Source organism: Cryptotermes secundus, unplaced genomic scaffold (genome assembly GCF_002891405.2).
Source record: "Cryptotermes secundus unplaced genomic scaffold, Csec_1.0 scaffold2154, whole genome shotgun sequence".
Taxonomy (NCBI): domain Eukaryota; kingdom Metazoa; phylum Arthropoda; class Insecta; order Blattodea; family Kalotermitidae; genus Cryptotermes; species Cryptotermes secundus.
The window spans coordinates 3,497-30,480 of NW_019743682.1; the positions used below are offsets into that span (position 1 = coordinate 3,497).

The 26,984-nt window shown below is 39.4% G+C and overlaps 2 protein-coding genes and 1 long non-coding RNA gene across 3 annotated transcripts in view; 1 reads left to right on the plus strand and 2 right to left on the minus strand.

Annotated features, from left to right (window-relative positions):
- Nucleotides 1–226: 226 nt before the first annotated feature.
- On the minus strand, nt 227–1,869 carry LOC111874304. Its single transcript, XR_002844529.2, has 3 exons — nt 1,290–1,869; nt 922–967; nt 227–262 (listed from the first exon to the last, which is right to left on the minus strand). It is a non-coding gene; the product is annotated as an uncharacterized LOC111874304 (long non-coding RNA).
- A 142-nt stretch (nt 1,870–2,011) lies between these two features.
- On the plus strand, nt 2,012–10,429 carry LOC111874305 (gastrula zinc finger protein XlCGF7.1). The gene is made up of 3 exons (XM_023869689.2): nt 2,012–2,338; nt 3,089–3,256; nt 9,439–10,429. The coding sequence occupies exons 1-3, from the start codon at nt 2,336–2,338 to the stop codon at nt 10,162–10,164; spliced, it is 897 nt and encodes a 298-aa protein (XP_023725457.1). The 5' UTR covers nt 2,012–2,335; the 3' UTR covers nt 10,165–10,429.
- Nucleotides 10,430–14,882: 4,453 nt separating this feature from the next.
- Nucleotides 14,883–26,984, minus strand: part of LOC111874303 (fatty acid synthase) — a gene marked incomplete at its 5' end in the record, with an annotated part of 84,064 nt that continues 71,962 nt past the window's right edge. The window contains 6 exon segments of the mRNA XM_033755402.1: nt 14,883–15,142; nt 16,536–16,778; nt 17,285–17,557; nt 22,299–22,597; nt 23,454–23,651; nt 25,176–25,331. Coding sequence (XP_033611293.1) covers nt 15,020–15,142; nt 16,536–16,778; nt 17,285–17,557; nt 22,299–22,597; nt 23,454–23,651; nt 25,176–25,331 — 1,292 coding nt within the window.

Below are 26,984 nucleotides of genomic sequence, written 5' to 3' on the forward strand. Positions count from 1 at the left end.
GTGTGTGTGACTTATACACAGGTCTCTTATTTGATGAATTTGATTTATTGACCCCTTATACATAGCACTCGTAGCCATAAGCAATTACAGCGCTACCGCTAATATCCACACTTTACAATTCACTAGGATATGCTAAGTCTTCTCAGTGTTCAGTAGTCGTATCCTGGCAAAGGATTTACAACAGTCTCACTGTAACTGCAGCGTGCTATGATGTCTTCTTTGCACAGCCTAATTCCTTTCTTTCCACAGGATCCATGAAGATCTAAAAATGGACACAGTGCTCAGTGATATGAAAAAAAAAATTAAATACCAGATATTTAAGAAAATTAGAAAATCATACTATTGCACTAGCAGTGAACCTACTAGACGATAGCAAAACTACACATAGACTGACAACATACAACATCCTAACTCTGCCAGACAAACCTGAGTAAAATATTACCCTGTTATTGATCAGTTGCTTAGAAACTGATTCTTCTATTGTTGCATGCATGTGCTACACTTCCACAGGAACCTGTTTACTGACATCCAAAAACCCAGTAATTCTGTGAAAAAAGTAATATTTGGTATGAAGAACGTTTGTTTCAAATTAATGGAATTTAATTTACAAATTTGTTAAATATTATTTAGTCCCATGTATATCAATAAAACTACACATGCTGAGGCGGACGTTGTAGAGACACTGTTTATGGTGATCTCAAGTTGTGAAAATTCTCAAACTGATATAGTATAAGGTGTGCAACATAACGAAGATAAGTCTGAATAGCTCCCATGTGTAGCTATGCAAGTTCTTCATGATGCTCAGAAATAGTCCCCCCCCCTTCTGCATAAATACATATATGAAGTCAACTTTGTGTCCCATATTTTCAACCCAAGTAATCCTCTATTTCATTATATTAGTTGCAATGTGTTCACACATACCTGCTTCAGATATACTGGGTTTCTGCGCTGTCCATCCTCCGGTATTCTAAAATGTAGAGAACACATTTTGAAAACTGGATGTTTCTGTCATCAGGTGAGGGGGGAAGACGCCTACTCTGTTGGGTCCTTTAGAAACAGCTAACCTCAATATACCACTTTTGTACAATACTGTTAATGTCTCTACACACTTGGGCTGTAAATTCCTACTGTCAGAAAAGAAACTGGAACAAACCTTATAACTGAAAGATATTATTTCTTCTGGGCTGTGATACTGTGTAGTCTCATAGAAATTCACTATTTTGGAGGAACTGAAGAGTGAATCAGGTAACCAGCAGGGGGCAGTCAGCAAAGAAGAGCACACTGCTTACCTTTTGTCACTTGCTCAGCTTACTCTTTCGCAGCTCCATAACAGAATCTTTTATAGTATGTCTCTTAGACACAGCCGGTTCATCAAACTAAACGCGCTCAAGTCCCCAATACACATAAAACAATAAACCAAAACATTATTTTTGGCCTAAAATATTAAAAAAAAATCACCATTCTGTTTGTACTATATAGAGCGCAGCATAAATTACAAAACTTAAAATTCTCTTCGCAATACTAAAAACATATTAAAATTTCACCTTAACGATCACACATGACATAAATTTACAACAAACCCTAAAAATATATACGTCAAAGTAAGAGACAGTAAACTTTCAAACGGTCACAGTCCCGCCAGTCCTGACCGTAGCAGACAGCTTCTCCATTGCCACCATGGCCTGGAAACCCAGCGCGTTAAATTTAAGACAAAGTAGCAGAAATAACATATACATTGCGCTTGTTTACATGTTAACTTAGTACAGATGAGTTTCTTTTCTTTTTGAGTTTCTCTGTTTTAAGGCAGCGAAATACTGTTTCAATGATAAAGCTGTCAATTATGTTGGCAATGGTCACCCAAACCAATGATTATCATTAGTGTCATATAAGATACATGGTTGACTACGTAGAACATTTCATCACCACGGGATATAAGCTAGAGAGTCTCGATTGTTACCAGGGAGCGTGTCACACTGCAAGGTGACACGCGTTGCAGTACTTACTGCTGGAATCCAATATCCCTCATCATATTGTGTTGCCATAAGATATACTATGACATGAAGGCGAGAGTCGGAATGATGGAACCCAGTAGAGGCGGTCGTTGCTATGCAGCAGCTAATCAACACGCAACAATACAGGTGCTGTTTGCAGAGGTGTTTTCTGTGTGTCCGTGCAGCAGGTATATACCGAGGACCAGCAAGCAGCAGCCAGTAGTCATGAGTTGCTAGTCAGCAATGGTAGGTGGTGGTTGGCAGCCAAGGGATCCCCATTATTAGCAGCCAAGAATTGTAGTACAGAGAGAGTTGGAGAAATATTTCCTGGCTGAAGAGAAATCATGGTGAGGGTTTTATTCTTGTTTGGACGAGAGGGAATATATTTACCTTCATCTCTCGATATACCAGCCCAGAGAAAACAAATATGTTACGAAAAGATTGTGCTAATTTTCATAATCCATATTTTAGTAGATTGCTGTAGGCATTGTAGCAGTTTAGCGTATTGTGTATTAGAATGATAAATTCAACAAAAGTGATGTGCTTAGGTCATGTAGCATTGATGTGAGTATGAGAAACACATAGCCCTTCTGGACATGAGTGTATTAACAAAATATGATCAGATTGAACCCACCTATCTAGCACAGAACGTTGTAACATATATCTCTTTACACTCTGTATATCTTCAGGTTTGACTGAGAGAAAATGCTGCCTCCAACATTTCCTTTGTTGTTATCCTACTTTCCTTGTATGATTTACTGTTGCTAGGCAATGGCTTGGCTTCTAGGCAGTGCAGTTAGTTGTTCCCAGAACTTCATGTTCTAAATAAGTAAGGTGGGTTAAAAACGAGGCTTACAAGATTACCTCACTTTCTTTGTGTCTGCATATGACTCTCCCCAAATTAGCAGAACTGTAAACACATCCAGCAGCAAGTACACACAACAATAGAAGAACTGTTTAGATTCAATATATGGTCCATGTCATATCAGATACTCAGTATCTAGTGAAAGGGAAGTGTGGAACTTTTTCTTCTCAGAAGTTCATGTATGTAGTGTGAATGAATAGCCATGATACATACAGCATTGGTTGTTTTACAGAATCTTACGGGCTCAAAGAAAAAACGAGATCTGCATAGTGAGATGTCAGGAGCATGTTCTCAAGATACATATCAGGCCATCAGTGTAAAATATGAGGTATTATCAGATGCAGAAGCAGAGGAGGATCCTGACCCAATAAAATTTCCAGGAACAATTATTGAACCTGAGGTAAGCCATGTCTCTGTGTTCACGTTAGGCAGATTTCACAAACACAGGTATCCCTCGTTTTACAAAATTTTGCTGCAGTGAACGTTCATAAGAAATTATTAGTGAAAACAGAGAAGTATATGCAAAGCACCACCTGCCTGCATCTCCCACCATCCCAGTCTCTGTCAACAGGCCTTGTTCTGTTCATACAGGATCAGCTGTGCTCCTGATGCTTACATTTTGTCCATAAATATCTGTTATTTGTACTCATCATGGCTCCCTAACAGGAGAAAGTGGTTTTGAGAGTTGTTTGTAAACCAAGGAAAGTAAGGAAAGCAATAGGTTTGGCTGCAGAGCTGGAAATAATAAAAGGGATTGAAGGACAGTGATATAAACACAAATACAGACATGATAATGAAGCTGCTTTTTTCGTTGCATCAATAAATATCCAAAACAAGCGATACTCCTCTCATTTTAATGCCTACTTACTACTAAAATATATGGTAAGAAAGTCTTGGTACTTCTCTGTGACTCATGAATAAGCTGGTGACTTTTACATTTAAAGTGACGGGAATATCAATTTTAAATTTTACATTTTTCATTTTACAACAATTTTTCATGGAATAAATTGCCTTTGTGATATGAGGAATACCTGTATGCAGAATTGACTTTTCTTCCTGATTTCCATCTGCCTCTGCACATGAAGCAACTTCAGTGTGGTCACTGAATTTTGAATAGCATTTTCTAAAATTGTCTCAAGACAATTGTTACTCTTGAATGTTACTTGTGGTGTACCATTTCCCTTTCCTCTAGAAGAAATCTGATATAGTACTTGAAATTAAATATTGTGCAAACAGAAATTCTATGGCAGCTAAAATCTTCCACGATTTCCTTATCCATCCAATCTAGTAAGCTGTGTTTTGGTACTACATTGTAGGGTTCACAGGATCTATGAACATTCAATACTGTAATTTGTTTGTTTTTTGGCTTTGATGCAATCTGCATCCAAATAATAAGAGAGAGTTTTCATTATGCTGAGGATCTGTAACAAGATAAAAATTTATTCTCTAAAGATCTGTGACAGTGGTTGACAGATTATATTCATATGTTGGACATTGCCCATTCTGTGCAGTATATTAATATACCTGACACTTTGGGAGTTGCCTGCCTTTGGTTTATTGCCATTGTACTGATATATTTTATATTACTCTTTTACACTGAGGTTAGTGACATGAGTTGGGATGCAGCATTGGCCCTTCCAGTAAGCTACACACTTCATCCCACAGCTGAAGACCATGGTAGTCACTAAAGTGGAAGGGAAAGATTTGTCGAGCTTTCACAGCTATAACAGCCTAGGTTTGCATATGAGTGACAGAGAGCGCAGTTTATTACTATGCAAGCAATGGATCCGAAACCCTCAGAAGTATTCAGGCCACTGCACTGGATTTTGGTGCACAGAAAAATGTCCTCCACACTTGCCCAGTACAGAAAAGAGAGTGATTTTAGTGTAAGCAGAGTTGCCAGATGATCAATATTAGAGTCAATTTTACCGACCACACAACATATTATTATTATTACACTACATGTTTCGACCTCAAGAGGTCATCCTCAGGTGTACGAACACAGCTGTATAATTACACGCAATCACATTCGTCTTCTCACTTATTCGATCCTGTATCTTATTCAGGCTCACGCTCAATAATATATCAAGCTCTGTCATAAAACACAAGTTAAAATTGTTCTAAAAGTCAAAAATTAAAATTTAAATTTAAAATTGTTTAAAATTGTTGTCGGCCAAACAGGACGTAATTTCCGAACAAGATATAAAGAACACATCAGGGAAATAAAAACGAACGGGCAGAAATCAAAATTCACCCAACATATACTGGACACAACGCACAATTACCATACCATAGACAAAACAATGGAAATACTCCACATAGAAAAGAAAGGAAAAATGCTGAACACACTAGAAAGCTTCCACATATATGAATTAACTAAGCAAAACCTACAAATGAATGAAGCTTTAACTGATAGTTACAACCCAATTTATGATATCCTAATAAAAACAAATCAGATGCAAGAAATATAATATATCCCAAAACCACCTACTTATCCTCTCAGAACACCACCCCTACCCCCCCACCACCACCACCACTAATACCCTACAGGAACCAACCGAACAAGTAAGACACATCAGTAGCCATCATGACATGGACCGTAACAGATCCACAACTTCAGAAGACGCAGTAGAACAGCAAGACCTCAAAAAGTGAAAAAGTGCAATCGATAATAAAATTGAACTTTAATTCATGAACGTTTAATCAATAATATAATTAAACTAGTTAAAGTGAACTTGACGCAGTGATGAATGTAAGTAGGAAGTGACTGAATACAAGTGAAAGTGAAAAGCATAACAAGTGACCTGAATTGAAATTCGATTCACAAACTTTAAATTTTTTAAACAATTTTAAAATTTAAATTTTAACTTTTGACTTTTAGAACAATTTTAACTTGTGTTTTATGAGAGAGCTTGATTTATTGAGTGTGAGCCTGAATAAGAGAGAAGACGAATGTGACTGCGTGTAATTATACAGCTGTGTTCGTACACCTGAGGATGACCTCTTGAGGTCGAAATATGTGGTGTAATAATAATAAAAAATATGTTGTGTGGTCGGTAAAATTGACTCTAATATTGACTAAATACACAACAGGATGCAAGAAACAATTAAAGTTGCCAGATGATGGTCACATTGAATCTTAAACTACAGGGGACCTGTGTTTGAAGCAAGATCTTGGATATGATGCTATGGATATGTTAAATCAGTGTTGCCTCTACTGTTACTGCCTCGTATCTTTAGCCACAGTAGAGGGATCATACCATCTCTCACGGAGTGGGGGGGAGCAGTCTTGTCAGCCTACGTCAGCATGGGTACTACCAGTTTGGAATGTAGTGTCTTGGAGTGTGGTCAGGTGTATAGTACTACTCCTGGTCTCCGTAGGCAATGTTTTCCGCTTGGGGAGTAGCTTTTAATGGCCCTACAACAGCATTTGCCTTTCTGAGCGGATAAAGTTACCAGGCAGTAACAGTACTCTGAGTTTGCCTAAGATGTTCAAGGGCCCACTCAACTGTATCACCATGTATACTGATGAGTTGTTTGAAGGAGGTGACTGCTTGTACCTTTGTCAGTGGAGACCAGGTTTTCTTCTACAGTTGCTATAATGCTCACAGCCTTTACACGGCCATCCTCTGTGACATACAGAAATGTTTCCTGTAACATCAGCTGTTTAATTATGATCTTGTACAGAAACTGTCATTGCTTTGCAGTTTCCATATGGTACCCACAATATCATCTGGTTATCAATATATTGCATAAGTGTCCCAAGTCCACAGACAGTACACAGACAAAGCACACCATTAACTATAGCAAAAGATGGACAGACAGTGAAGCAGCAATATAACATCAGTCATGTTCACCATGAACTCTACATAGAAATAGTAACACCAATAGGAGCCAGAATATTTACAAATTATGCGTTCCACCAGCAATATTAGGTATGCAAAGAACATTCTCAATTATAGCAACTTTGAGATATTATGTAAATATTACTGCTAGAAATAAATGTCTACTAAACAATCTCCTCTTCAACAGTAAGCCTTTGTCAATGGCCCTAGACAGCTGAAACGTGTAGGGCACATTAAGTGAAGTCTTATGTTATAATTCATGTTTCTTATTTCTTAATTATTCACTTTTCTTATGTGGCATGTCTTCAAACAGAGAGTGAATGACAATGTTCCAAACTCTACTGTGTCCTAATCCACTCTAAGATGGATTATGGAAGCTTCACACAATGAAGTCCAGACTGTCGTAAATCCTGTCCAAAAACACTATGATCTGTCTTAACACTTGTGCCTTCTGCACCAGCTGTCTTGAGATTGTACATGTGAGGAATCTGGAGAACCTCCAGTCTTCATGTAGAGGCATGTCTTGTTCTGTACTCATTTGGTGAAGGTGGCAACATAGCCCCATCCTTCTTCTTCCAGTGTGTGTTTCACCATACCTACCACAGTAGCTTTCTTCCTGAATGCCTTAGTTTTCTAACTTGAATGAGTACACCTTCAATACTTTCTGTATTTTGACAATCACATCACCCATCCTCTAAACACGCTATGTGTAATACATCGAGTCACTGTTATCTGAGCTTTTGATATACATTTCTCTGCACCTACAGGCCAAAATTAGTTAAGACCATATGTTAGAATTCCCCACATTTCTAGGCATCACTTCAGTTTGCTATGAATTTCTCAACAGGAAAGGATTCCCATCTGGAGTCCATGTGCCATTATTGTTCAAATGTCCTGCTCATATCCCCCCACCCTATCCCACCTCACATGCAATTCCCTCCACACCTTCAGTGCATTATGTACCACAACCTGTGCTCTGTGTGCCCTGGGTTTTATGCTATTTTCTCTGTGATTGTGTTAAAACTTCACTGCCTTGCTGCAGTCATGAGTGGAGAACACAGTTGTAGAACTGTTGCCTGCAGGAAAAAGCATACCAGTTTGCAATATTCACGTGAAATTAGATGTTTATGTTGCAAGAAAAGATCCAAGCGTGCCATAGACATTTCACATGGTATTCAGATTCCTGAAATGATGATTCATACTGATTTCAAGAGTGCACAGGAAATTGAAACAAAGGCTGTAACTAGTTAAACTATTCAAAGTTGGAAATTACACAACAAATACCACGTATGTGATGTGATGGAGGTTTTGCAGTGGCATCTTGCAATGTAGATCGAGAACGTTATCAACATGCCCCCTTAAGCCAAGCCGTCATCCCAGAGAATGCTGTAAGGTTAAATGAAGGCTGTGACGGAGGAAATTACATAGCAAAAGAGGCAGGATTCCAGAAGATTAGTGAAGGTTGGAATCTCATTCTCTGATATTAATCAATGAGAAAGTGGCAGGGTTGGACAGGCAAATGTATAAAGAAGCACAGGATTACCATGGCAATGATAAGAGTGTGACTTCAGAAGAAAATACCTTGACAATTAAAGGGTGGAACTGAAACCATCAGCAAAATTAACGAGACTGTGGATTATTTTGGAACCATGATCCTCCTCTGTATTCATTCTACCAAGGTTGAATTTGAACTGAAAGATGTGCTGTCATGCTATGAAGACATTTTACAAATAGAAATGCGAACTGGAAGTCTTCCAATTTTCACCGTGTGCATGTGTATTGGTGTGCACGCGTGCGCACGCACGCACACACACACAGAATATAAAGTTACTGTTTGGTATATTTGGAAGGTAAACCGTTTGAGAAGTTAAGGTAGTAATATGTTATTTATGAAAACAAATGTTATTTTAATACAGAATCATCATTAGTTCATAATGATTATAGGAGTTGTTTTTTGATGTGATGAATAAGGATTCCTTTTGAAAACATATCATGGATGACTTGTTAACTTCTCTGGTTATGGTTATATGAGTAGGCTTCCAGTACACTTTTGTGGCCAATTTAGGACCCTGTTATCTTCACTTGTTACTGCAACACATGTGAACTGACAAAGTATAACAAATTGCAGTCAGTGCAGCGATGTGTTCCAGTGTGGCAGTCATTCAGCTCAATCACGAAGGAGGCAATCATGCTTATATGCCTTCAAATTAGTTACAATTGCCTGATGCATATGTGCCTGTTGCAAGGTGCCCCCACATCTGCTTTTACTCATACACAGTGTGGTATGCCCATTACCATTTTACACATCTGGAAGGAGTGGCCATTTTCAGACAAATGCCAAACTTTTTCATGATCAGGGAACATTGCATGGCATCCTGATTGTCACATTCTTCTGTTCAAAAAAATGTTGTCGCTTCAAGGATTTCACTAGGCCATATGCAGCCTGTGTTAGTGACATTTCTTAACTCAGCATTTACTGTTGTTTCATATTATGGTCTTATCTGCTATTAATCAGACCTGTGTACAGCCTTACAAATGCATAATATTATTTAATTCTGTAATTTGTTACATAACTTTCATTTGCTTACAGTCAGCCATGTAAACTGATGGACACACATGCACACATTTGCATGTGCTCACTATCTCTGTCTTCTACCCCCTTAACTCCTCCATGTACTTGGATTTCAAACTTATTTTTCTTCATAAGAGGTTATTCATGTCAGTTCTTGTTTTACAGATTATTCTTCATGAACTTCAACCATTGTTTGGTGAGGAGCGGCCATATTTCTGTGGAGTCTGTAATAAATCATTCAGTCGTCAGAGTAATCTGAAGACACATCTGCGCATACATAGTAACGAGAAGCCATTTTGCTGTGACGTGTGTAATAAGTCATTCAGTCAGCTGAGTAATCTCAAAACACATCGAGGCACACATAGTGATGAGAGGCCATTTTGCTGCGATGTGTGTAATAAGTCATTCAGTCATCACTGTACTCTGAAGACACACCAACGCATACATAGTGGGGAGAGGCCATTTTGCTGTGATGTGTGCAGTAAATCATTCACTGCACAAGGCAATCTGAAGGCACACCAACGCATACATAGTGGGGAGAGGCCATTTTGCTGTGATGTGTGCAGGAAGTCCTTCATTCAGCAGGCTAATCTGAAGGCACATCAACGCATACATAGCGGGGAGAAGCCATTTTGCTGTGATGTGTGTAATAAGACATTCAATCGGAAAGTTAATCTGAAGACACATCAACGCATACATAGCAAGTACAGGCCATTTTACTGTGATGTGTGCAATAAATCATTCAATCAGCAGTGTAATCTCAGCGCACATATACGTACACATACTGGGGAGCGGCCTTTTTTCTGTGATATGTGTTATTTATCATTCAGTCATAACTGTAGTCTGAAGAGACATCTACTCACACACAGTGATATATGTAGTAAATCATAGAGCAATAATGGCGGGTTTAGACTAAGGGAACAAAATAACATTTGTAGCATGCCACACTGTTGCTTGCTAAAGCAGAGAGAGGGGGAAGTGCACACATCTAACTTTGAACTGTTCTAAAATGTTATTCATTATGATTTTTCCAATTTTAAACATCTGTCCACATAGAAAATTTAAACTGACAGTAGCATGTACAAGCAACAAAAGCAACAAGAGAAAAAGTGTTACTAGTTAGAAACAACAACCATACTGTCACGTGTATTAGTGATTGGTAGATGGGGTTTGGATTGGTGAATCGATTTATTGAATGTTCTTGTTGTAACTACACATAATTATAACATTCTAAAAATTACTATAATTATAACACATAAACTAAAGTCACCAATATCTGCTTTAACTAGTCATTGCTAGGTAACAGATCTCAACAATGGCCATGCCTTTACAATGTTTTCACTATCCGTTTCCTGGTAACGGATTTTAACACAGGAACAACCACTTCAAATCTGTATGATGTCTTTTTCAACCAAATTCTCCAGTGCTAATTCTCTGTCTCAAACTCGCTGTACACCTGGAATCACCAGGTCCAAATTCTGAATTCTGTATGCCATTGTATTACCATTCTCTTGATGCTGTTGTTCCTTCAAACTGGTTTCCTTATATAGACGTGACATGGACATGCATCACAGAAAAGACATGTTATGTGATCACTATGCAGCCAGTCCATTTGCATGCTGGCTGCTGCCTAGCAAGTTCTTGGCATGGACCTACAGAAACACATCATGTCACTGCTGCCCTCTGTTGTGTGATGTCATCACGCATGTGCAAGCTGCACAGACACAAAGAAAAACTGCTATTGTATTGTTGGCCGCATGTGTTACGTTTGTTGCCTAGCAGTCGATTTACATGTAACAATACAAAATCTAATATTTACCCACCTATGTGTGGCAATCGAGTTTAGAAATACTGTCACGTGTTCATGGCTGCATGACCAATAGTGTGGCGGTATAATTTCTTCTGTCATCTTCAATCCAATAATTTGATCTAATCAATCATTCAATCCAATTCCACTTCTGACACCAAAATATCATGTGTTTATGGCTGCATGACCAATAATAATGGGTTCTGGATTTGATGATTGGAGCTATCAACACCTTTCATAATCTCTTTTAATTGCTATCAATTATAGTGCTATCACTAAACTACCCACTTCACAAATCATTAGGACATGCTCCATTCCCATCCTCCGTTCTACTCGGTTGTACTTCTTTCTGTGCCCTCTTATAATTCCTTGGCATGGCTCCCAAGAAAAACGCCTTTCCTGTTCTCAAGAATGTGTGTTATTGGCCTGCTACCTAGCAATGAATACATGCAAACCACATAGAAAACACCTCTTGTGACCAGGTTCTGTTGTTGTGTGTGTATTTTGGGCGTTGCCTAGAAATGGGTCTGCTTGTCACAATATTGTCATATATTTGGATTAATGTGACTAATAATAATGGGTTCTGGATTAGATTATTGGATTTATTGAACACTCACAAGTCATAACTACAAATAATTGTAACACTAAAGATTACTATAACTATAACACACAAAATGAAGTCTTCAACGTCTGCTTGCTAGTCAGTGCTTGGTAACGATTCTTATCTGGTTACCCATGCACAGCTGAATACTCAACTACTGAACTGCCGTCTGAATTCTCAGACGAATGAATTATGACTCTTTGAAGAATCTCTTGACTGAAATCTCCTGGACCAAACTCTCAATTGACTCAGTTATTCTGGGAACCTCATTATATAGCTGTGGCACAGAACACAGAAAACACCTTCTATTATTCTAGAGACATGTTACCATGCAATTTCCTAGCAAACAGTATGGGCACTTAATGTTGTAACCGTGTGTTTAAAACTCTGTTTTCTAGCACTGGGCATGGCGCAGACCACATTGAAAACACCTTCTGTTGTCAGAATTGTAACGTAACATAGCAAATAGTTGTAGCACGGCCCACAGAGAACGCAGCTCCTACTGTTGTGTGTTTGCTGGAAAGTGTATACTGAGTCGGTGCCTAGCAATGATCATATTTGTCACGTATTTGGTGTTAGTGTGGCAAATAATAATGGGTTCTAGATCAGATGAATAGATTTACTGGACACATACAAGTCATAACTACAAATAATTATAACACTCTAAAGATTAAATTATGTATTACAATTATACTACAGTCTTCAACATCTGCTTACTAGTTGGTGATTGGTAACGAATCTTATCTGGTTAACACCTCAGTTGTTGAACTGCCTTATGAAAGACTTTCTCATTGCCTTGAATAACGTCTGCCTAAATATGCATCTCTGGAATTCAGGAATCAACTGCCTTTTGTAACTGCCACATGGCCCTGATAGAAATCACCATGTCCAAGGGTTCCTCTGTTCTGGTGCATTGTCACAGGAATGTGTTTGTTGACATTCGTTGCCGCGGGAAGAAGTGTTTACCTAGCCGTTGTCCAGCAATGGACGTCTGCTCCAACTCCAGCAGTCCTGCTTTCAGCCATCATGTCAAAACTTTATGGCTGAAACATACTACAAATTTCAAAAGTACACAGCATAAGAACATAAAATAATTATTTTTAAGTAACTGAAACCATTACATGTAGCTACAATTTAAATTTACTGAAGGAGTAGGAGGGAATTGCAACCTCTTTGTTAGGAATCTTCTTCCGCTCCACTATATGTTCTTTTTCTCTTGAATCTGTCTCCAACTTCTCTAGATTTGCCTCCATTGCATCTTGGCAGGCTGTCGTCTCTATGTATGTCCATTTCGGGTTTGCTTTTGGCCACTATCTCCTTGTGGCTGGCGTCCATCATTTCTCACCTGGCGACCATTATTTTGTCTCACATGGCGGCAATCTCTTCTAGCCAGACTTTCATATTGGCATCCATCTTTTCCCGCCTGACGGTTATCCTTTCCTCTCATATGGCAGCAATTCTTTCTTGCCAGGGTTTCGTATTGGAATCGTTTTCTTGCCTGGCGGTCAATATTTTGTCTCGTATAGTGACAACCTCTTCTAAAAAGGCTTTCCAATCAGCCAGCAACTCTTTGTGGCCAGCCTCCTTCAGCAGGAGTTCCATCATCTGCTGTGACTCCATTTTTTGTGGCAGTATAATACACTATGCACAATAATTCGCTCTAATTTGTAGCGTGTTATGTTTGTAGACACTTCTGACACCAAATTGTCAACTCTCATGTTGCATGCATGCCCTGAAGCCTCTGTGGTTCAACAGTTCCTGCATAGAGCCAATACGCCACAATATTTTCACGTGTATTAGTGACTACAGATGGGGTTTGGATTGGTTAAAAACACATCTTCTGTTAGAATGCGTGTCTATTGGCCTGTTGCCCAGCACTAGGCATGGCACAAACCACACAGGAAACATTTTTTCCAATATCTTTGTCTCTCTCTCTCTCTCACACACACACACACACACACACCCCACCAGAGCAATATGCTAATGAAAAGCACAGCATGATTCAATCCCAGCAACTCTGTTGCTAACTCAGCCGTCACAGAGGCAGGCCAGTGGACTCACAAAGTAGATTCTAAAGGGATCTGACAATGGTGTGTATAACACTTAGAATTACTGGTGTCTTTGAACTCTGTCTATCTTATGGCATTCTAAAATCTTGAGAATACAACGTTTCAGAAACTGAATCTGTTTCAGTCCAAAGATGAGGTGGGAGACACATACTCTGTTGGATCCCTTAGAAAGAGGTAAACTCAATCACTGAACAACCCATGTCAGTGTAGCTATGGCTATATAAATACCTGAGACTTTGTCAAAGGGAGATAACAGGATAGCATGCAATAAAAACTGTGATAAAGCATACCCAGACCTGAAACTAAGATAGAAAAGGAGGTGAAAATTTTATGCAACAACCCTGCCCAACAAGTTAAGAGTATTCATTCATCAGTAATCTGTATATACTTAATAAAACCAATAATTTTAACCAGAGATATATAATATTTGGTTTAACTCACAGTGCATATGTTTATCAGCACTAATGACTCATTCTGCTATCGGCAGTTACAGCAGCAATCTGTGAGAAATGTTGTGTCTGCTCTATGCTTCTATCAGGTTTCCTTGATCATTGAACATCCTGTACCTCAATTAGGCCACAACTGCTTCCTTCCAAATTCATTCCATTTCATTGTTCATCCATCATCCTACCATTCAATGCTATATAATCTAGCTACTGACAGCATCAAAAAATAATGGACAAAAAAAATGCAATTCCATCTTAATGTATCTAGAGATGAAGCTCCAAGCTTAAAGAGAGGATATGAAAATGTGCCACCTGGTCAGTGGCATTGCACACCTCAGGTGGAGGAGAGGGGGTCATGGATATGAAGAAATGGTGGAATGATGACTTTAAGGAGATAGATCAGAAACTTTGGTGGAAAAAATCTTTATTGAGATTTCATCTGCCACAGATCTCACATGAAGTCACCCAAAACAGAACCTGAAACTGTCCAGCGTAAAGCCACTGCCTAATGCTTGGGCTATGGCATTATTATATTATACAATACATAGTCATTTGACTTTGAATATCAACTGTCATGATGCATGTGTCATTTGGTAGATATTTTTAAGAATTTCAGTAATGAAAGTTGAGCAAGGAAGTGTCCTTGTGTTTTCTTGGATTTACTGTGATAATATAAAACTTTCATATACATAATATTATAAAAACATGTTTATGACCTAACATACATTGTCCTAATCATGCTGTAACTGTTTTAGATATGAAATAAAACAACTGAAGTTGTTTCTTTGTGACCAAAGAAAATTATTTGGACAGTAAACGTTGGTCACTGATGCTGTAATGCCTCAGGTATTACCAACTGCCTGTTGATGACAGCAGCAGTTTCCTTCTTATCCAGCATTGTCACATGGTTTCCAGGCACGAAATGTACCTCCGCTTTCTCACACAGCTGTAAACACGCAACACTTGGCTGAGTGCATGGCCACTTCTCTTTTGAGACAAATAATATGTAAGCAGATAATTTAACTGTCACATATTACATGCATGCTGTTATTTGCTAGGTAATCAGGATGTGGATATCAAGGAAATATTTTATTTATTCCCTTGGGAACAGACCCTCCAGTATCCATTTAATAGGTGGCTCAGTAGCCTCAAAGCATGGATCTTGGGATTAATGGACAATACTCTACCCCTGCCAGATATTAAACCTTGGTTGTCTAGTCCATAGATAGACATATATTTACTGCAATATTTCAGCACTTGGTATGGAGGTAACGCAACAGAGATCAAATAACTCTGGTCCAAGAAAACCAGGTGAGATTGGAATTGAATGGGACATATCAGCTTCTGGTCTATGCTGATGGTAAAAATCTATCAGGAGATATCATAAATAACATTAACAAAAGCACAGTACCTCTAACTGATGCTATTAAGGAGGTTGGCATAAAAGTAAACGCAGAGAATACTAAGGATATGTCAATGTTATGACACCCAAATGTAGAGTAAATAANATGTTATGACACCAATAACATCAAGATAGCTAACACATCCTTTTAAAAACGTGGCAAAGCTCAAATATTTGGTAATTAAATAACTGGAGGCTGGAGAAAATTGCATAATGAGGAGAAAGTCACAATTTGTATTCCTTGCAAAAGACAGAATTATCTAGTCAAAGAGGATGAGATGGGCAGGGCGTGCAGCATGCATGAGAGAGAAGAGAAAAGCATAAAGGGCTTTATTTTTGTGGAAAAACCAGAAGGAAAGAGACAAATACAAAAACCCAGGAAAATGTGGTAGGATAATACTAAAATAGATAGGGCTGCGCCATAGCTCAAGTGGTTAGTCACTGGCTTCACACTGCGGCAGCCCGGGTTCGATCCCGGGTCTGGTCAAGTTGGATTTGTGGTGGACAAAGTGGCGCTGGGGCAGGTTTTCTCCAAGTACTTTGGTTTCCCCTGCAAATCTTCATTTCACCAATTGCTCCACAATCACCCTCACCTATCATCTGGGGCTGGTACAATAGGCCAGAAGTGGCTGCAGTACAAGGGACTTAGTCCCACCCCACTAGCAATAAAAAAATACTAAAATAGATCCATGAGAAATAGCTGGAATGGTATATATTGGATTATCTGGCTTAGCTTAGGGACCAGTGGAGGGCTCTTGTGAACTCAGTAATGAACCTTTGGGTCATAAAATGTTGAGAAATTCTTCAGTAGCTGAACAACTGACGGCTTCTCAAGAAGGACGAGGCTCCATGAAGTTAGTTAGATAACATAACTTGAAATTGAGAATTCACAAATTTAGAATTAGAGGACAGAGTAAAGCATAAGAGAAATTCCCACCTTTGAGAGTCCATAATCTTCCTCTGCTTCAAATGCTGCTGAAGTAGGCCTCAGAAGAATAGTATGAGACTTGATTCTCTTACTGGGGTTCCACTCATAGACTGCAGCAGCCTTTAAGCGATACATGATCATCTTAGCAACAGCTATATAGTGCTGAGCTCTCTCTTTTAACACAGGAAGTGAAGTGAACACATGATCTGCCTTCTCGTCCCAGGTCTTCATAGGCGTAATCTCCTGAGTCAACTGTGAATGTGCACATAGTAAGCATTAAATGCTGAAGCATGGGTCAACAAAATAATACTGAATACTACATTAACATAGGCAAATAGGGGTATAAACTATAACAAACATTTCTTGACCATTTCAGATCAACATATATAATAAATGCATGTGCTTCACAATATAAAATTCTAGCTTACTAGAATTTGCAAGTATTCAAGAGCTACAAGCCCTACAGATATTGCCTAAACAGGGTGAGTTTCTTTTGACACTGTTGTTTCTCAAGTTCATGGCTTCATTGATTTTGTGATATTGTGCAAACTGTGACATGTATGATTCAGTGAATGACATGATAAGCAATGACCTTACTCATAAAATGGTCATAAGATCTCATAGCCTTCACAATGTCAAGTTACTGAAAACATACTAAAACTACAGCAAAATGCATATTGCTACAAGACCCAGTAAGTTAAGAGGAAAGTCAAGACATGCCAGTATTAATAAGTTTTAACATTTCTGAGAGAACATACCTTACTGACAGCTGCTGCTGTAGCTTCATGTGGTGCAATGACACTGAACATTCTGCATAAGAGANTGACACTGGTCTCGAACTTCTTCTCATCGCTACCCACCACATGTTTGACTAGTAACTTCGAGAATTCTGGAGCACTATCCACTAGGTACAGCTGTCCCTCCCGCCCCTCTGCCTCTAGTTCCAGGGCCAGTTCCAGTGCCAGCAACCCTCCAAATGAGTAACCCAGTAAACTGAATGGTGCCCCTGGTGCTAGCCTGCTGTGTATGTGCTGCAGGTAAAGAGCAGTATGACATCACATGATGTTATTTTCCCTCTGTCACGCTTACTTTGTAGTGTTAGGGCAATCATAATATGATTTAACTATTTATTCATTGTCCATTGCTTAGCAACCCAATAAGCAAACAGCAATAGAGAAGCTATGGAAACAGAGGTTTATCTGTGGTTTATTCCTAAATTATATAAGAACAACAGAGTTTCAGTTGAATGGGTTGCCGAGAGTGGAAGAATTGATTGGAGCAGCAGAGAGTTAGGTGTTGCAGTTAGTTAGAAAAACGAACAGCAGACAATTTCTGCACAATGTTACCACAGTAAGCTGTAAGTAGTGAATTCACGGCCTTCTCTTCTTTGGTGCCACAATTATGAGTGAAGCCTGTGGCTTGGCAGTGGGCCTGTGCAGGTCAATTGCTTTGTAGTTTCTGTATATAATAAACTATTATAATAATATAGGTGGTAAGCCATATGATTGTTAATGTATCCAAACCAAAATTACAGAAGATATGGTTAAACCTGACTGAATTTCTGAGGTTGGGAAATGAAAACACCATGCAACAAAATCCTGATGCTGATGCTGTCATGGAATGTGTATTGAACCGTGTCACGGTTCTTTCGGTGTAGGATCTTTGGATACCGTCTCTCTCTCTCTGGCAACTACGTACGCTACGACGCGGAGCTGATCCCTTTCCCATCAAGTTCCTTGCGTAACCTAGAGGTCACGTGCTTCCCCTTCCCTCTTGTCCCGACACGAGCTACGTTTACAGACNATGACTTGGTAGCAGTTCTCAAAGACAGCACCACCAAAGGGGAAACAGTCAAGCCACAGTTACTACAACTCCACCCACTGAGGAATTCTGTGAGCAAAGAAGACAAAAGCAGAAACCTACAAATAATGCTGACAAAAGAGCTAAGTAGCCCACAACATCCACCATGGGAGTCAATGACCCATAACTGCAGTTCAAGCCATATGTTCCCACGTGGAACTTCTTTCCCTACAGAGGTGGGAGGCTGACCACAGAGACAATGCAGATGACAGCAACATCAGTAGCCTGCCTCCTATTGCATTAACCTCTGAAGTAAATCTGATAAAATTGCAAAGGCAACTGAAGGGCTTACTCAAAGGCAAATCTGAGTTCCATAATGCCAGAAATAAGGACACAGTTGTCACGAAAGAATTGGTGGATTTTTCAGCCATTTGCTCTCACTTCAACAGCAAGAACCTCTCATACTTCACCTTCTATCCCAAACCTCAGAAGTCTATAAAGTCTCTGACATGGTATCTTCCAGGCTCAGTTCCTGCAGAGGACATATCAGATGGGTTGGTAAACCTTGGCTTTGATGTTATTAGCATCAAAAAAATATCTACCACCCATCGATCACCCGCAGAAGGAACAACTACAGTAAATATTTCCCTCTTCCTTATAGCCTTACCTATGATGTCAAAGTCCCATGAGATATTCCAACTGACGAGCCTCTGCATAATTGCAATCAGTATAGAGGCATACAAAGCTCAGTGTTACAACAGCCAACAATTTGGCCATGTCTGGGCTAACTGCAAGCAATCTCTTGCTCTATGTGGTGTGGGGGCCATCACCTGAGCAAGAGATGCTTGGAAAAGGGCAATACACAACTGATACCAACATGCTGCAACTGCAAGATGGTGGATGAAGAGGAACCTCATCCTTCCAACTACTGAGGCTGAAGGCAAGCCAAGCAAAAGATGTGAGAGAGAAAGTCACACACCCAAGACTGCAATGGGATGGGTGTTCTTTTCCAGGCTCAGCACCCCAGGTCTATCCTTCATGGCAGTGCTATGCAGCAAGACACAGCAGCAGCAGTAGCCTCAGCCATCCTCAGTTGCATAGGCCTGCCCCACCACAGTAGGAGAAATGAGCAACCCCCTCACTTGAGGCACAACCAACAAGTACCAAGTCAGTCAGTTCAGGCTCCTAATACAAGAACTTCAGCCCTGAACATGTTCAAAGTAGCTGCAATGATATTTCAGTAGGAAGACAGGCTAATGGGAATCATTAGAAATTGTATTAAAACTCTTGAAGAAAATAACCACTAGAGCGCACAGATAGTAACTCTGAGTGTGTTGGCGAAGAGCCAGTAGCAACTGTAAACGAAAGACCCATCTACTAGTCAGAAGGGACACCCCACAGCAACAAACCCACAATTGTCTGACAATAAGGAAAATCAAAACGGTCTGATTGAAAGTTGATGATAACATAATTTTGACTTTGGATTCAATGAGTTGCAAGTTAGTCACCAGCCAGTGAGGACAGGTTGAGCGTGAAATTGGTTTAGGGAATCCACATTCTTAAAAGCCACTACCAAGCAATGAACACGTGAAGACAAAGCAAACTGAGAAGACCTGACCTGTGTTGTTGTGATATGTTAAGCCTGTAGATTAGTGAGTGTCTTAAAATTATTAGTAATTGCAAGTGAGTGTTCAATAAATCAAATTACTGATAAAAACCCAATGTCTAGTCACAAAGAGGTGGCAATGCTGTAAAGAAAGCAGTGAGCATGGTGTGAAGCAGGAGAGAGAAATAAGAAAATTACAAAAAAAAATTGTGATAAGACGTCATGAGGAGAAATAATTCAGGAGACACAGATGGAAATAAAGCAGGTGAATTAAATGCAGAAGAATGGACACAAGAAGAAACAGAGATGTCTTAAAGGTAATAGTGGCTCACATGCTGGTATAAAATGTTCCTAAGAAATTATGTATGCAAGAATAAGAGGAAAGGAGTCAATACTGAAAGTAATTATATATGATGGGGCGCAGAAACTTCGTTTTTGTGAAGACACATTGCGAAGGGAGGGGAGGTTGCAGAAAAGTGGGCATAGGCTCTGCGAACGCAGCAGTCGCAGAAGTTTCTGTCTAATACCCCTCAGTAGGAAACATGAGGTGGATGAGGGAGCAGCGTGTGTTTGCTGTCGAAGCCTATTTTTCGAACAGCGTGCATTCCGTACTCACTTCGGAATTAAGCCCAGAGGTCCGGTTCCCGACTGGAAATCGATTGTTTTGTGGGTAGAGAACTTTAGGACAACCGGGAGCGTGGTGAAAATATCATCAAGATGACAATGGATCATTACGACGCCAGAAAATGCTGAGGCAGTTTGACAGTCGATTTTGAGATCTCCAAGACACTCCGCTCACAAACATGCAGTCGCCCTAGACATATCCAACCGTTCAATGCACCGAATTCTTCACAGATATCTTCATTTCCATCCCTATAACATGGTTGTTGTGCAAGAATTGTCACCACGTGATTTCCAGAACCGAATAATGGCGTGCGAAACGTTATTGAAAACTTTACCCCCTGACGCACTTGTTTTCTTTAATGATGAGGCACATTTTCATCTATCTGGATATGTCAACAAGCAGAATATGTGCTACTGGAGTGCTATCAATCCCAGAGAGCTTCATGAGAGGCCACTTCACAGTGATAAGGTGACAGTATGGTGTGCGTTGTCGAGAGTTGGAGTTATTGGCCCTTATTTTTTTTAAGAAGACAATCATGCAGTTACTGTCAATTCACAGAGGTATGAGGACATGATTAAAAACGTTTTCAAACCAGCTCTTGAAGAAATGCATCTAGGAAATGTCTGGTTCCAACAGGATGGTGCCACGGCCCACACAGCTCGAGCTTCGATGAGAGTTTTGAGGGCAAAGTTCCCCGGACAGCTCATCTCGCTTCAAGGTGACATCCCGTGGCAAGCACACTCACCTGATCTAACGCCCTCTGATTTTTTTATGGGGATACCTCAAGGCAGAGGTTTTTAAACATCGCCCCACAAACCTGCTTCAGCTGAAGAATGTTATTCAGCAGGAAGTAGCCCAAATTCCGGTGCACACGTTGGAACGTGCAGAGGGGAACTTCAGGAAACGGGTGCGTCAGTGCATAGAGAACGGTGACCATCACCTTCAAGATATTTTGTTTAAAACTACATGATTTAAAACTTTAAAGTATGTTTTTTCATTAGCTAAACACAAATTTTTCTATCAGCAATCATTTTTCTTTTATTCGCCCTCAAAAAAAGGAAGTTTCTGCACCCCACCCTGTACCTTTAAAGGGAAGATTAAATACATGTTCATGCCCTCTCACATGGAAGTGTGAGAGAATCATAATATAAATGAAGGTAATAAATTCTTAAATTATGGCAAAGTTAAAATATCTGTGAAAGACAGTAACTAATCAAAAAACATACTAAAGAAGTTAATAAAACATGACTGAATATAGGGAAACATAATACCAGTCAAAAATTTGTATCTCTTGCCTCCTACCAAAAAATGCAATGACTAAAATACATGAAGCAATAATTCTGCCTCTTGTTTCTATAAGGAAGAGTTTGGAACTGCACGTTTATATAACTTTGGTCAGAAAAACCTGAAATCACCACTTAGGAGACCTAAACATAGATGAAAGAATAATATTAAAATAAACAATGTGTGAGGATGTGGAGTGGATTTTCTTGGTTTAGGATATAGTCCAGTGGCAAGCTCCTGTGAATATGATAATCAGACTTCAAATTCCATTAAAGGAAGACTTGACCAGCTAAGATACTATCAGCTTCTGAAGAAGGATTCTGTTCCACAAAGTTAGTTCTTTGTAACATCTACAAAAAAAAATTAATTTATGTGCAATTCTAATATCCTGCAGGTATGTGGTAAATTAATTGGTCAAATCGGTGAAAATGTTATTTAAAAGGCAAGCTATACATACTGGCAGCAGGGCCTGAATCATGTCTCGAATTGTCTGTCCAAAGTCTCTGTAGTTCAGCTGTAGGCACACTGTCTGGTACTTGAGGTTCTTGGCCAGAGGCTCAAGGGCACATGCTGCACCTTCCACTCCAGGCAACATGAACAGTACTGGTCCTTTCTTCATCTCATCTTCTACATCTGCCCAACCTCCAGCTGCTGATGGCAGGTGCACAACAGGCTGTGCTGAAGATGCCTCATCCCCTATCACACTCAGCAACAACTGCAGCCCCTCACTAGGTCCATCATCATCAACAGACGGAGCTACAAACACAGCAGATTCCAGATACTGTACTTGTGAGCTCAAACTTTCCATATCAGAAATTCTGGAAACTTAGANACCAGAACACAGACTGACAATCTTGCCTTCTTTTAATTGTAAAGCAATTACAGTGAAATTAATAGTAAACTGTTTGTTTTAATTAGTTCAGAATATTTCTTGCTACTTCCCCAAAATAAAGACAAAACCATGCAAAACTATATTATTACATTCTTGTTTACATGAATGAGAAACTTGATCCATCACTGTCATGGAAGAATGCACACACAGATGTTTGGGAACAAAACATTGAGGAGAATATTTGGATCCATGAGGAATAAAGCAATATGAAAACTGATATTATTACTAATAATGACCTCATAATCTGATTTTGTCTTCTAATATTATTACACTGATTAAACAAAGAAGGTACGAATGGGCAGGATATGCAGCAGAAGTGAGGTATGGAAATGAGGCATATAAATGCTTCTTGCAAAGTGTTTTCAGAAGAAACTACTTGTGAGAACTAGAACAGATGGGGGGAGGTGGGTAATATTAAATTGAATATTAAAGAAACAGATTGTGAATATGTGTACTGGAATGAGTGCCTCGGGTGAACTACTGCATTCCATAACAACAGATACTCATAGCCAGTTTAATATCTTTCTGTCATTATAGCCAGTCCCTGTGTCACTGAATGAATCACCTTTAAGCTCTGTGTAAAGCTGACCAATACAGGTGCAATGTGATACCTACATGTTCTTAATGCTACTTACTTTTGCCTCCCGTCCCCTAACTCTCATGATGACTGAGCTTATTTATGTCACAAATAATCTCCACTCAGAAGAAGCAATTGTGTACCTTCTGATACCAGTTCTTCCTTCCCCTTTTCAGCCATCTCACTGAGGCGTGCAAATGTCAAGCTGCGGATCTCTTTTGGCGTGAGAAACACTCCAAATTCTCGTTCAAGGGACTGCTTAACTTCCACATTGGTCAAAGAGTCCATGCCCAGCTCTGACAATGTGGAATCTGGACTAATGGTCTTCAGGTTATGAATACCTGCCAGAAAAATTGTTTTATTGTAATAAATTGATCCTGAATTATGGATTGGCATTTTGCCTTTGTGGTTTCTTTTAGAGTACCTAGATTATACAATATCAAATGAGAGGATGATTAAGGACCAAAGAACTGGAAAGGATTTGGAAGAAGTAGCCATCGCATAAATGAGGAACTACCTCAGCATCTGCCTGGATGGACTTTACTGGAGGAAAATTACTGGGCAGGATAGCCAGATTATGAATCTCCACAGAAGTCAGCACAGCAATACAAACCCAAGACAAGCCACTGCAACACACATAACATCCATGATGTGGCACTGAATGCAGCACAACAGAATTTTAACTGACATATTTTAATGAACTTTTAAATATCTTTAATTATTTCTATGAACAAATAATTTAAAAAATTAACATTGAGTACAACTGTGTGGCACAAAATAGACAAAACAGTTGTGGGAACATCCTGCATACTATCACGCTGTTTCACCAATCAATGGACAACACTCACTCCTAAGTCAACAGCACATTGCTGTCAGCTCTCATATTTACACAGCGCCCGCTGTCCAGCTCACTTTTCACCATCATGCGCGCTAACCAATCACATTGCTGCCATCACTCATATTTATACACACTCGCTGTCCAGGCCACATTTAAATCATCATGTGCGCTAGCCAATCACCGCTCATAATAGCAACTGCAAGTTTCGCTCCTCCATCAAGCATGGTATAAAAGGCAGAGCCCAAAGCTTGCAATCATCAGTGACCACATCAGCCAGTCAGCCATCACACCTAATCCAGAGCGATCGGTCTTCAGAGTTATCAGCACTTCACTGCACCAGGGACAGCTGCCTCAGCTCTTTGGTGGTCATGCCCGACTCACTGGGCAACTGCCGCCACTCCAGCGACCGCGCTCCATGACCAGACATCTTCCGGCAACCATGCTCTACGACCAGGCAACTTCTGGCAACTGCTGAACTGCGACCGGGCAACTAACTCAGCTGCCGCAACATTAGCCAACACACCGTAGCCGACATTATTTCTACCAGCGCACGCAGCCCTACTTCACCGGCCAGACAGACCAGCCGAGCGGCCGTAAAACTCTATCTACCACGGTGGAATAAACGGCCCTTTTCAGGGCCCGCAAACTTCCCGAAGTGGTTGTCTATTGGAGTATCAACAAATCCCACACAGTGAAACAATTGTAGCAGGATTTTCATGTACCTGTTGATGGCAGTACAAGTACGAAACTTGCGGTTTACTCATCTTACTGATAAGATGTACATGAGATAGAGAATAAACATTGCATTTAAGATGGTAATACATATGTACAAAACTGTAATATCAATGCAACAGGATGGCTAAGTACAAGACTATTTTTAAAAAATCTGACAGCCTCAAGAGTATTGCTACTCTCACCACTGCAAACTTTACCATGCCTAATCTGTACTGCCAGTTCTCTTTGCCCAGTCTGAGTTTATACATACTTCAGTCAACTGGAAGATCATCTCAAGCAACTTTAGACATACCCATAATACGGCTGACACAGTCCACTACAGTTGCACATCCATCACTTCTTGCATCTTTATCCGCCACAACCATGCTTGACACTACAGGGCACGACTGCCTCATGAATCCTTCAAGCACCTCAAGACATGATACAATTCTCTGTGGTAAGGTGCCTCCTACAAACCACAGAACAAAGCTGCACATCCTTCATACAAAATATGTTTCTTTGGTGCTCTAGTGTTCACTTCTGAATCACATGAATGAAACTGATAAAACAATTAACTGCCCAGTATGATTGCTTTTCAAACCTGATAATATGCAAGGGAGAATTAAACCATGTTAAGGGGAATGCAGTAATGATTACAATTAGAATTACATCACAGTGCTGAGTTCAAGAATTTTCCTAATTATCTATAAATCTTTGTTCATACTTGCCTGAAGAGGTCTTACAAATGCAGCAGAGAAAGTAAAGAGGTGATAACTGCTGCTACTGAATATGGTATTCTACTGTTCGGTGAGGATCCTTATTTTTTTTTCTATCTTATGCATATTTTGTTTAAAGATCATAGGCGTAGTGTGAACATATACTGGAGCAAAGAAAATTACACATTTCTTGCTACTCTGGTGTGATATTAAGGGACAGCTGCCTCAAGATTCTGATGAGTCAGAAAGTTTTTGCAGCGATTTATTTCAAAGTTTGTTTTGTTCAGCGCATTGCTTATTTTGCATACAGGTAGAAGCATGAACTCCATATGTTACTGTGGGGTAATTTATGCCTTAACTTGTCAGTTGTAGTGTCTCAGCAGTGTGATGTTGAACCAAGGGAAGAAATCTATTGCACAGTCACAGCACATATAGGAATACTGCTTTAGAGCAGTGAAGTGGTACAAATGGATAATCATGTTCAAAAACAAAGCACAAATGTCACTGATAAAGTACAGCTGGGACACTCATCCACAGACAGCTACTAAGGGGGCAAGACAATGAACGAGTTCATGCCATGATTCCAAATAACCCACAGGCAACTATTGACTTTTCCGTCACGTTTAAAATATTCTGTTATTAAACCTTTATTCAAAAAAGGTGATAAAAAAGGTATAAAAAATTATAGACCCATATCCTTGTTGACCTCCCTGTCTAAAGTATTTGAAAAAATGATATACATAAGACTTACCAATCATATAAAAATAATAATATACTATCTGTTGAGCAGTATGGATTTAGAAGTAAAGTCTTCAACAGAAAACCCTTCATTTAAATTGCTAAATGATGAAAGCAGTCTTCTGGGATTTGGCACCGTGTATATGTGGTGTTAATGATGTTCTCCAGGCCTTGAACAATAAGTCAAATGTAGGAGGTTTATTTTGTGACCTTGAGAAGGCCTTTGATTGTGTCGATCATAACTTATTAATGGAAAAACTTATGGAATTGTAGATAATGCACATGCTTTAATTCAATCATATCTCAATGATAGATACCAAAGAGTCTGCATTGATGATGATGATCAAACATGTTCTCATACTTTTCAGATTGGGGTAGGGCTAAGCGTGGTGTACCTCAAGGTTCCATCCTTGGCACAATCCTTTTTCTTTTTTACATAAATGATTTACCCAAAGTTGTAAATAATACTTCTAAGCCAGTTTTATTTGCCGATGATACTAGTATCATCGTCAGTAATCCCAATATAGGAAACTTTACAAACGATCTCACTCTTGTATTTGAACAATTGAACATATGGTTTAACTCTAACTTATTATTATTAAATTATAATAAAACACAATATGTGCAATTTCGAACCATCAATGCATTAACAACTCCTATAGATATTA

What these genes read in the sequence shown, in the direction of transcription:
- LOC111874305 (XM_023869689.2), top strand. An exon ending in GAACAATTATTGAACCTGAG is followed by an intron (nt 3,257 to 9,438) that starts GTAAGCCATGTC and finishes CTTGTTTTACAG; the next exon opens with ATTATTCTTCATGAACTTCA.